Source organism: Physeter macrocephalus, chromosome 18 (genome assembly GCF_002837175.3).
Source record: "Physeter macrocephalus isolate SW-GA chromosome 18, ASM283717v5, whole genome shotgun sequence".
Lineage (NCBI taxonomy): Eukaryota > Metazoa > Chordata > Mammalia > Artiodactyla > Physeteridae > Physeter > Physeter macrocephalus.
In genome coordinates this window covers 69,778,014-69,790,278 of record NC_041231.1, presented here as the reverse complement: position 1 = coordinate 69,790,278, position 12,265 = coordinate 69,778,014, and the positions used below count along the sequence as shown (strand labels likewise).

At 43.9% G+C, this 12,265-nt stretch overlaps 1 protein-coding gene across 3 annotated transcripts in view; it reads right to left on the bottom strand.

Moving 5' to 3' along the window:
* BLTP3A (bridge-like lipid transfer protein family member 3A) overlaps positions 1-11,667 on the bottom strand; it is a 52,964-nt gene extending 41,297 nt beyond the window's left edge. For 2 of the 3 annotated variants that reach the window (XM_055079367.1, XM_028478407.2), the window contains exon 1: positions 11,450-11,667. Coding sequence is in view for 1 of the 3 variants with exons in the window: in XM_007106288.4 (XP_007106350.1) it covers positions 11,450-11,493 (44 nt within the window). In the remaining 2 variants the exon portion in view is untranslated. The remainder of the gene's footprint in view (positions 1-11,449) is intronic. The other variant, XM_007106288.4, reaches the window with a different exon arrangement.
* Positions 11,668-12,265: the final 598 nt, after the last annotated feature.

The following is a 12,265-nucleotide window of genomic DNA, read 5'->3' as shown; positions in this document are numbered from 1 at the left end:
GGAGCACAGGCTCCGGACGCGCAGGCTCAGCGGCCATGGCTCACGGGCCCAGCCGCTCCGCGGCATGTGGGATCTTCCTGGACTGGGGCACGAACCCGCATCCCCTGCATCGGCAGGCGGACTCTCAACCACTGCGCCACCAGGGAAGCCCATAGCTACCTATTTTACATTTGGTAGTGTATATATGTCCATGCCACTCTCTCACGTCATCCCAGCTTACCCTTCCCCCCTCCCTGTGTCCTCAAGTCCATTCTGTACATCTGCGTCTTTATTCCTGTCTAGCCATTGCGGTTTTGATTTGCATTTCCTTGATGGTCTCATGATGTTGAATATCTTTTCGTGTTTTTTGTGGCCATGTCTATTCAGATACTCTGCCCATTTTTAAATTGGTTATTTGGGTTTTTTTTATTATTTAGTTGTCAGCCATTATTCAGAAATTTTTTGTCTTGTTTTAGTTATCTACTGCAGCATAACAAATTACTCCTAGCGCCATAAAACAGTAAGCATTTTATTAAGCTCACACATTCTGTGCATTAGAAATCCATTCAAGGGATAACTAGGATTGTTTTTCTCTGATTCATGATATCTGGGGCCTCACCTGGGAAGAGTTGAATGGCTGGGAGCTGGGATCACCTGGAGCCCTCTTCATTCACATGGATGGGCCCTGAGCTGGAATGTCTCAAAGGCTGGGCTCAGCTGGGACTGTTGACTGCACACCTACATGTAGTTGCTTCGTGTAGCCTGGATGTCACTTCCACCCCCATTCAGTTGGTTACAAGAAAGCCACTAGGGCCAAGAGAAAAACATGTAAGGTGACAGATATCGTTGTAGCCATCTTTGGAAAGTATAATCTGCCATGTATCTTATTCTCTCTTCTCTCCTTCTAGGACTCCAATTACACATATTTTAATATTGTTCCATAGTCACTGAGGCTCTGTTTTTGTTTTTCAATCTTTTCTGTTCTTCAGAGTAGATAATTCCTACTACTCTATTTTCAAGTTCACTGACCATTTCTTTAGCCATCTCCAATCTGCTGTTGAGCAAGTCCAATAAATATTTCATTTCAGATACTGTACTTTTAAGTTCTAGATTTTATATTTGGTTCTTTTTATGCTTTCCATTTCTCTGCTCACATTCTCCATTTGTTATCAAGTTTGCTTTAAAGTCCTTGTCTGATATTTATTACTACCAAGTTTATTTACTACTACCAAGTTTGCTTTAAAGTCCTTGTCTGATAATTCCAACATCTGAGTCACCTTGGGGTCATTTCTACTGACTGCCATTCTCTGGACAATGAGTCACATTTTCCTTTATTACACATGTAGTCATTTATTATTGTATACTGGACCTTATTGAGATTCTGGATTCTGTCAATCTTCCTTTGAAGAATTTTGTTCTGTTGGGCAATTAACTCAGCTAGATTCATACTCCAAACTCTGTCTTCCCTGTGGTGGACAGAAGATGAATCTCAGCTCAATTCTTTCAGCTTTCAACCATTGCCTTTCCAGGCTCCATGGAGTCTTCCCCCATGCATGTCAAGGATTAAAGCAGATTTTAGAGCTTCCCCTTCTGTTGCTCCCTTCTTTTTTTTTTTTTTTTTTATAATTGCAAATCTCTTTATTCTTTTTTTTTTTCTTTTTGGCTACATTGGGTCTTCGTTGCTGCATACGGGCTTTCTCTAGTTTTGGCGAGTGGGGGCTACTCTTCGTTGCAGTGCGCAGGCTTATCATTGAGGTGGCTTCTCTTGTTGCAGAGCATGGGTTCTAGGCATGCGGCTTCAGTAGTTGCAGCACGTGGGCTCAGTAGTTGTGGCTCACAGGCTCTAAGGCACGCGGGCTTCAGTAGTTGTGGCGCATGGGCTCAGTAGTTGTGGCTCGCGGGCTCTGGAGCGCAGGCTCAGTAGTTGTGGCACACAGGCTTAGTTGCTCCGCAGCATGTGGTATCTTCCTGGACCAGGGATTGAACCCATGTCTCCTGCACTGGCAGGCGGATTCTTAACCACTGTACCACCAGGGACGTCTGCTCCCTTCTTTCTGAGATTTATTCCCTCATTTTCCAGCCCTTCTTATAGCCCTGAACTCCACTCTCTGACTCCCCAAGCTAGTAAGAGTGCAGACTTTTGCTTGAGTGCTAGCCATCACCCACCACGCAAACTGGGGAGTGTCCTCAGGCAAAAAGCTATATAAGTGAGTCTTACCCAGTGCAGTTCCCATCTTTCAAGTTCCCTGTCAGTTTCTGCCTCATTTGGTCACTTTCCAAAGTCTTCCAGTTGTTGCTTTTTACATACTACCCAGAGTTTGTAATTGTTACATGAGGGAGGGTTAGGTCAATATAAGATATTCCTATATTATTAGAAGTAGAACCCTTTTCTACCTCTGTCAAGCCATTTCCTCAAATGAAGTGAGTTCCTGAACACTGCAGCCCCTTCGTTCGCTCAGGTTAAAAAACATAGATTTCAAAAAAAGAGACACAGAGAGAGAAGAAAAACAGATTTCTCTTAGGAAAGGGAAACGCATATTTTCAGCTCTGCCTGGGAAAGCACTACACCAGATGGCGGGAGGAAGTCAGCTTGAATGAACTTAGCCCATCCCTATCTGGATTGTCTACATTTCAGAACTCCCCAACTTTCAAATAACTCATATATACCACTGCCCAGACCCCTCCTGCCCAGACCCCTGCCCCATCCTCACTGCCACTGCAACAAAAACCACTTTTGGAAAATAAAAGCAACCTTGGAGCTTCCAGAGTATCTGTGGATTGAGGAGCTATGAAAGTAAGAGTAGCTTAGGGGAGCTGACCCTGTACGACATACTATGAATTAGAGTTGGTCTAGTTAGAATAGCATTCCTGCTCCCAAATATGTTCTCTATTCCTCCCCTTGAGCTGGGTGAAATCATATATCCTAATGAACTGGGAATTTTTGTGAGAAAGTAAGGGGAGCAGAGCATATAGGCCTGAGGGTAGGGGGATATGGTAGCAGAAGACTGAGGGTAGAACCGGGCCAATGGATGCATGAGAAGGGGGGCCTTAGGAGATGGGAAAGAGACATAAAGGAGACAAGAGCGAGTATATCAAGAGCAAACTTGAGCTGTTTCAGATTCCAGACTAACTCAGTGGTTCTCAGCCCTAAACAGACTCAACTCTACGAGTGGTATTGCCAAGAGTGACAACATTTTCTAAAATAACGTTCAAAACAATCTTCCCCCATGGTAGCTGCAGTCCTGGAACATTCACTCTAGTTTAAAGCTATGCAGGGAATTCCCTGGTGGTCCAGTGGTTAGGACTCCCTGCTTCCACTGCAGGGGGCATGGGTTCGATTCCTGGTCAGGGAACTAAGATCCCAAAAGCTGCGCAGAGTGGCCAAAAAAAAAAAAATCTGTGCAGTACTTTGTGTTTACATGTAAGTAGGCTTATATAATCTAAATAGGTAATTCACCTCTGTAAACATCTAACAAACATTCAGAAGTCAAAAAGGACAAAGGACAGGGAGTTCCCTAGTGGCCTAATGGTTAGGATTCCGGGCTTTCACTGCCGTGGCCCAGGTTCAATCCCTGGTCGGGGAACTGAGATTCCATAAGCCACTTGGTGCAGCCAAAAGTAAATAATTAATTTTTAAAAAGACAAAGGACAATCCTTCTTTGTGTGAAATGATTCTGCATACTGCATGACGTCAGCATCTCCAGCCCACTCATTAAATGCTGGTCACACTCCTCAATCACAACCAAAAAAAAAAGTCCTTGCTGAGATACAATGATCTCAATGATCTAAAAGATCTTACTCCAAGGAATGGGAAAGAAAAACGTTTTCTTCTTCTTCATCTCCCCGCCTCATTCAAATCGTTCCCTAACAATCAAGACTCAGATCTCCATCTAGTGAGCTTATATTATATATAATTAACACACTATTGCTTTTGTGGGCTAACTGGGAACATATTCAACATTTATAACATTATTTCTACTACTGGACCACACATTCCAAATTTCAAACTTAGAAATAAATTTTGAGAACATAACACTTCCATAAGTCAGAGACTTAAATACACTGACCTCTCATCATCAGTGTTCTCATTCTTTAAATGATGGGCTGACATCCAAGATAGACAGATATAGATATAGATATCTCCAAGGCACTATAAAGACTGAGTATACATGTAAAATGATTATTGCTGTGGGCGAATAAAACGTCAATCAACAAATAATTTATAATACATCTAGTCCTTATTTTTGTGGCAAGAAGGTACAAACTACATACCCTTTACCTAACTTGCTAATGTGAATTATTTTTACACCTTAGTTTTTCCATTTACTACAGATATTGATTGATTTCACTGCTTATAAATATTGGGAAATGTTCTTTAGCATCTATAATCAGCACCAGTAGCACTTGCTTCATCACGCAAAGATAAAAGGTCCCTTAATGACACTGGGTGAATTGGATTCCCTTGCCCTTCTGCTCTCCCACCCCCACTCCTGCTCCGGTCTACGGTTCCGTGAATTATAACTATGCATTCCCATTCTACATACCTTCTCCTGCACCCACTTAACCCACTCAAAACATCTTCAGACTCTCTGGTTTTCAAAGTAGCCAAAGGACATAATCCCTGCCATATGGAGGTCACACTCCAGTGGCTGTAGAGAATTAAGCTGTGATAAAAAGAATCTTTTTTTTTTCAGCAATTAACGCCATACTTAACAGATTATTATTCAACCAGGCTTTACATTAGGTGAGGGTAACTAAATGACCTCTAATTTTTTTTCCACTGTGAGAATACAGTATATGATTGTGCTATCTTCTTAAACTTTGGATAATTAAATCTTCTAAGAACCCAACCCAGTATTACATTTCAAGTATTTCACCTATGCTGAGGTCAAAGTTTACCTTGTAGTATGCCTTGATAAGAAAAAAATGATAAATGGGACCAGCCCTTGTTTCCTTCTCTCCTTAAGCAGTGATACAGAGCATTCATCTCTACCTCTCCGTATTAAAATATTACGAAAAATAATTCTTAAATATCTAAAGAATTAGACATTTGGGTAAGTTAGGCACTGTTAGTGATCTCTCTTGAGCAACTTTAATAAGATAAGTAGTAGTCACTGTTCACTGAATACTTTTTCAGTACCAGGAACTTTTATACATTATTTCTAATCCTCAAAACAACGGAGTGCATTATTATCCCCCATTTTACAGATGAGAAAACTGAAGCTTCAAGAAGCAAAAAGACTTGCTGAACACCAGTTTACAAGAAGCAGAGTCAGAATGTACAGCCACCTTTTAGAATCCAAAGTCCTGATTCTTTCTACTACAATGATATGCCTCTCAATTAATTTTTCAAAGCAGCTAATTTCATTATTTGTGAATCATACATTAAGCTTTGTACGTCAAATACATATGACAGTACTGCTTTGAAATTTTTATTGCTTATAAATGCTACTTTTTAAGACACAAGACAACTACTTTATGATAAAAGGGAATCATCCTTGGAAAGTTGTAAAGACTCTAACACAAAAACTATGAAATTCAAATTTTAGTTTCTTTAGTAAAGATAAAAGACTATGCCAATGGGGTACTAAGCTTATAGAACAGAATGAAATTATTTAATATCCAGGGTAGTCTGAAGACCAAATATTTAACAAAAACTCAAATGCCTAAAGAACGGCCCCTCCTTTCTATCAAGGTAAATGACTGTTATTTTGACAGGGAGCAAAGCATCACATCCATTCCAAGCAAGAAATGTTATGGGTTAATGGTTACAAATTACCCTAATTATTTTCATTGAACCTCCCAATTTGAACATTTCTCCAAAAAGATCTGTTTTCAAGGTTCTGACATTTGCTTGTGACTCAAATTTACAAATAAATAAGAATTTGAAAATTAAACAGAGGCAAAAATAAAGTGGCCATCTGGTTTACCACAGATGAACTAAAGAAATTTTCAAAACATATGCATCAGAATGACTAAAATGAAAAAGATAAAAAATACTAAGTGTTGGCAAGGATATAGAGCAACTAGAACTCTCATACATTGCTGGTGGAAGTGCAAATTGGTACAGCCACTTTGGAAAACGGTTTGGCAATATCTATTAAAATTTAACATATACATATCCCACAACCCAGAAATTCCACTCTTAGGTATACACCCAACCAATATGTATACATTTGTTCACCAAAGGACATGTACTAGAATGTTCCTAACAGCACTATTCAGCTTAGCCCTAAACAGGGAAACTATCCAAATGTCCATCAATAGTAAAATGTATAAATGCATTTAGGTATATTCACATAATAGAATACTAGACAGCAATGAAAATGAAAAATCTACAAATTGATACAACAGAGATTAACCTCACAAAAATAACGTTGAACTAAAGAAGCCAGACATGAAAGCATACATTCTGTGATTCCATTTATATAAATTACAAAAAAAGACAAAACTAATCTTTGCTGTTAGAAATCAGGACAGTGGCTACCCTTTGGTAGAGGTAATGATGGGAGGAGACACAAGGGTGCTTCTCGGTGCTGATAATATTCTCTTCCTTCACGTGGGTGCTGGCGGCAAGAGTATGTTCAGTAGATGAGAAGCATTAGAGCAGCAGAGTGATTAAGGAGCCCAGCTCCGGGGACTTCCCTGGTGGTGCAGTGGTTAAGAATCCACCTGCCAATGCAGGGGACATGGGTTCGATCCCTGGTCCAGGAAGATCCCACACGCCACAGAGCAACTAATCCCGTGCGCCGCAACTAAGCCTGCACTCTAGAGCCTGCACTCGCAACTACTGAGCCCGTGTGCTGCAACTTCTGAAGCCCGCGTGCCTAGAGCCCATGCTCTGCAACAAGAGAAGCCACTGCAATGAGAAGCCCGTGCACTTTAACAAAGAGTAGCCCCCACTCGCTGCAACTAGAGAAAGCCCGCGCACAGCAACGAAGACCCAAAGCAACCAAAAATAAATAATAAATAAAAATTTAAAAAATAAATAAAATAGAACAGATGACTAATAAGGCATTTAAAAAAAAAAGGAGCTCGGCTCTGGAATGGGAGTGACTGTGTTAGAATCTCAGTTCCATCACTTACTAGTTATTATTCGGGGCAAGTTATTTAACTTATCTGTGCCTCATTTCTTCATCGATAAAATGGGCCTAATGTCTCCTTCACAGGGTTAGTCTGAGGATTAAATCATCATAAGACTTGTAAAATTCTTATCTGCACAGTTGGCTATTACTATTAAATATTTGCTGAGTAAACAAAAGCGCTTATTCTGAAGCAACGCAACAAGATGAGGAAGGAAACAAATACATATATGATTGCACTATTGCCAGAAAATGCACAAAATAATTATTTGGGAAATGAAGATGACAATAAGTAAAGTCTAGTATAAAGGGGCGTGATCTGGAAGCTGAGACTAGGCCTAGAAACCTTCACCTAAACAGACCCTGGGCAAGCAGGGCAAGCCTCTCTGAGCCTGCAGCTCCCAGCAGCCCACCAGAGGCTGGCCCAGTGATCTCTCCAGGATGATGAGTATAAACGAGTGGAGGCACTGGTCAGAAACGGAGAGGGCTGAGCTCACAGTCAGGCTCTCTTATTCTCTGAAAGGACTCTGCAATCTTCTTATGCTTATGCTTCTTATGCTTATGTTTTTTAAAATATCTATCATGTCTATCAGCCATGTCTTTGTCACTCGGGGTCACATTTCCCGCAGCCATTCTGAGTAAAAAACTCAGGCTTCTGATGGGTTTCTAAAAGAGCCAGTTGGATTAGCTGCTGTCACCCATACCATGGAAGTGTATTCTCTGGCCATGTGATAATAGCTACTCTTTATTAAACGCTACTTCCACGCCAGGCACTATAATAAATACTTTATCCCCAATTCTCAAAATATTCTGCAAAGCATGTAGTATTCTTCCTTATTCTCATCCTTTACAAATAAGAAAACTAAGGCTCAGAAAGGCTGCCCTATTCATTAAGTGGCAGAGCTGGAAGGTGAATCTAGCTTGCCTGGCTCCAGAAAAAACACTCTTTTCCTGAGCCATAGTCCCTTGACTCACTTTACAATCTATCATATTTCTTCTTACTTGTATAACAAAAGGTCTTAGCTGAGGTGTTCTAAAACAAGAATCTAATTCGGTGAAAAATCAAGTTTGGATATTTTTTAAATGATTACTTTTGTTTCTAAGTACAGGTCTCCTCCTGGGTTTATTTAAATGAATACTGTACATTGAAGCTATTTGTATTAAACAGCAGTCACCCAAACCATAGGTTAAAGTCCTTAGAAGAGATTTATACTTCTTTCCTCCTGAAACCCCAGCGCCCAGATCAGTGCTTGGCCTAGAGAAGACACTTAACAAAAGTATCTTGAACATCACCTCCTTCAAACCTTGTTTACCAAAATACTCTACTAACAAGTAGGATGCATTCCAGAAAGAAACTTTAGTACCTGAAACTTCCTGACCAAAATTAAAAATAATATGCGAGTCACTGGGATATCCTTCTTGCTATAGGACACTCTTCCAGGTCAAGCGGCACTGTCATCATCAACAAGTAATTATTAAACACCTATAAATATTTACTTAATATAGTAACCCAGTATCCCTTCTCTTCTCTCTCCTTCCCCATCAGGTTTGACAAGACACAGAAGCTATAGCTCCCCTCCAGGCAGGCCGGCCTCTGTACGTGTAGTAGAGACCATACAAAGACACAAATGTCACATGTGATTAAGGCAGCTTTTCCGAGTTAAACCAACAGAAAGGCCTCAGGAGTTTGACCTTTCCCCCAATCAGACCCATGTCCTAGAGCCCTGAAATTGCAGCCCTGAATAACCTTCTCCCCCCACCTCCTCAGTCAACCACACAACCCTGAGCAAACAAGAAATTTCTCCCAATGTCTGTCATACCTATTCCTAATTCATCTAAAAGAGATACTTTGTTCACTAAGGATTCACTGAATGTGTCAGCATATACTATTAAAATTTTTCTTTAAAAACTCTATCTTCATAGAGGGTAGACGGAATATGAGTGTCCTATGGGGAAAGTATACCAGAATTAGAAAGCTGGGTTCTATTTGTCTACCTTTTTTTTTGGCCGGGACATGGGGCTTGTGGGATCCTAGTTCCCGGACTAGGGATTGAACCAGGCCCTTGACAGTGAAAGTGCTGAGTCCTGACCACTGGACCGCCAGGGAACTCCCTCTATTTCTCTACCTTACCTTCCACTGCAACTTGGGCAAGTCATTTATCCTCCTAGGCTTTACCTTCCTCAGCCATAAAATGAGAGGTTGAACTAGTCAAGGATTATTCAGGGCATTCACTCAAGATGCCTTATGGGGTTAAGGCATGTGCTTTAAGGGATTCTTAACCCTCCCCCCCTGGGGAACTTATATAAAAAATTACTTGTGTATGTGGATTTTTCTGGAGAAGTCTATGGCTTATATCAAATTGTCACACAAGTTGTGGCCCCCAAAATAGCCATATCTCATGTTTTATTGAGCACTTACTATATGCTAGGCACTGCACCAAGCCCTTGTGTATTAACGCATATAACCCTCATAATAACCCTTTGAGTTAGATACTATTATTATCCTCATTTTACAGTTAAAGAAAGTAAACCAAAAGGACTTCCCTGACGGTCCTGTGGTTAAGACTTCACCTTCCAGTGCAGGGGGTGTGGGTTCGATCCCTGGTGGGGGAGCTAGGATCCCCCATGCCTGGGGCCAAAGAACCAAAACATAAAATAGAAGCAATATTGTAACAAATTCAATAAAGACTTAAAAAAAAAAAAAAAAAAAGAAACCAGAAAGAGCCTGGGCTTTTAAACACAGTGCTATGTTAGGTAAGGTAATATCTAAACTGTAAAATTCTCTGATTCTGTGTTCACTCAAATTAATGGTTTTCCTTTAGTTAAATTTTCTGTCTCATTTCACAATCATTAGTCCTACACATAAGTCTTTACACAGAACAACCAAATTTATGGAACACCCAAATGAATGTTACCTGAAAAACAATATACTAGGGAATTAACCAAGTAAAGGGTCCAAAGGCACTTTCCAGCTCCAGCCTCCAATCTGCTTTTACTTTTAAAACATGGTATGGTGATTAACCAAAAGATGTATCTGAATCTAATGACTAATTAAAGTCTAAAATCAAAGTAACAGTAAATTGGCCAGTATCTGCCAGAAAAGGAGATGCAGTGACAGCAATAGTGTCTCACACACCACTCATCAACGCAATGAGAAGACCAGGAAAGACACATGAGTGCAAGGTCTGGGGTCCCATGTTGACTGGCTTCTCCCCCTACTCGTATCTCCTGAAAACCACTGACCACTGTGGAGCCAAGGATTGGATCACTCTCCACGTGATAGACAACGGTTGTGTAAAGGTATTAAGGCATCACCAAGCCCCGCTTGGAATAAGGAGTGAAAACGATCTGAAAGGCTAGCTTCCAATTTTTGTGGACACCAATTCTGACAAGCTGCAATCGTAATCAGGGGTCAGCAGTCACCCAATTACAACTGAATTGTTTTGCCTGTCACCTGGCTCGGGTCCAAATGACTTGAGGGACATCACATTGCTTAATAAATGACTGCAAAGTAGAAGTGGACGTCGTTCTTTTTACAGGCTGTCAAAAAACCTCCACATCTTAAAGGGAAGGTTGTTGAAACTTTATGCCCAACTCTCATGGCCCTCCTCCATTAATCTATGTAAGGAGTGAGAAGCAAAGGAAGGCGAAAGGAGATCAGAGGAACGGCCCTGGGTGCAAGGATTAGCTTTTTCAAGGGTGATGCAACAGGGTCAGCCAGACGATGAAGAGGAGGAGCTGGGTGCTTCTGGGAAGGAGAAACCAGTGTCCGGGTTGGGAATCTGAACGGAACATGGGTTATGCGGGACTAGGTGACAGGGTTATTTAGAAGGGGCCGGGGAAGAAAGATCTAGCCCGGAGCAGAACTAGGAAGAGGAAGGCCGTGGTGGCGGTGGTGGGCGGGTCAAGAGGCGGGCAGACGGCCCCGAGGGAGGGGCAGCGGGTCCTCAGCCGAGAGGAAACACAGCGGGGCGGGCAGGAAAGGATGGAAACCGCGGGGTCCACGGAGTGACGGGCAGAGGGCCCAGGGGGCATGCAAGGGAGGACGGGGTGACCTGCCCGGCGGTGTGGGAACTGAGGGGGCGCGCAGCCGGTCAGGAGACCCGCCGGGGGGCTGTTAGGCTGGGGACGCGAGCCTGGGCACCCGCGCAAGGGCAGCTGCGCCGGATCCCGGAGGGCCCAGGGCCAGGGAAGAGCAGAGTGGTGACAACGTTCGGGGCCACCGGGGCGGGGAGGAGGCCGTCCGGCCCGAGTTGAGGCGGGGATCGCCGCCGAGTCCCGGCCGGGGCTGAGGAGAGGGAGGCCGGCCAGGAGCACCGCGTCAGGGAGGAGGGTCGAAGGGGGCGAGGAGGGCCCGGGACCGCTGGGGCCGGCGCTGGCGCTCTCACCGGGACAGGTGCTTCAGGATCTGCTTCTTAATGAGCCCGGCCATGCCGGAGCCGCGGCCCGCGTGGAAGGCAGGAGGGCAGCTGTCTTCTCCTCAGCCGCAGAGAAGAGGCGGCCCCTCACCTCGCCGCGGCGCGGGGACCGGACGCCGCTGCCACAGCTGCCGCCATGGCGCCCTCCCGCCCCTGCCCCGGCGCCCGGAGCTCCGCCACGATCCCACCCACCCGCTCGGCGACAAGGGGATCGCGCGCCTCCAGCCTGGCTCGCGGCAGCCCGGGGCGCGCGCTGTGGGAGGGGCGCGCGGCGGCGGCGGGGACGCGCGCGGCGAGGGGCGGGGCGGGCGAGCTCTGAGCTCGCTCTCTCCCTTCAGCCCCGCCCGCTGTCTGAAGCCGATGAAGATCTGAAGGGTTTCGCTTCCGAACTGCAGAAGGTTCACAGCCCGGCAGTCTCCTTGAAGCATCAGGGAAAGGCGGCGTGTCTGTAATTTTTTGCAGGAATTATCTAGATAATTGCACACCTCCTGGTCCGCTTCTCATTCATTTCTCTCACACGTTAACTCATTTGTTGAGCACCAGCTAACTGTACTGAAGGAATCGGGCTGGGGAGTGAAAAGTAGTCTCAAGGACCTCCCAGGCCCATAGAACCACTGCGCTCTGCTGCTTTGTGCTGAAGAGTAAGAGAGGGTCGCCTCGCCATCCTCCATGTGCCCCTCTTAGCCTTTACCTGGTTAACCAATGGATAAATGTTTACTCAACACATGTGAGATGTACTGCAGAGGCACCCACTCTCAAATGCTGGGGGCAGCAGAAAATGAGGCA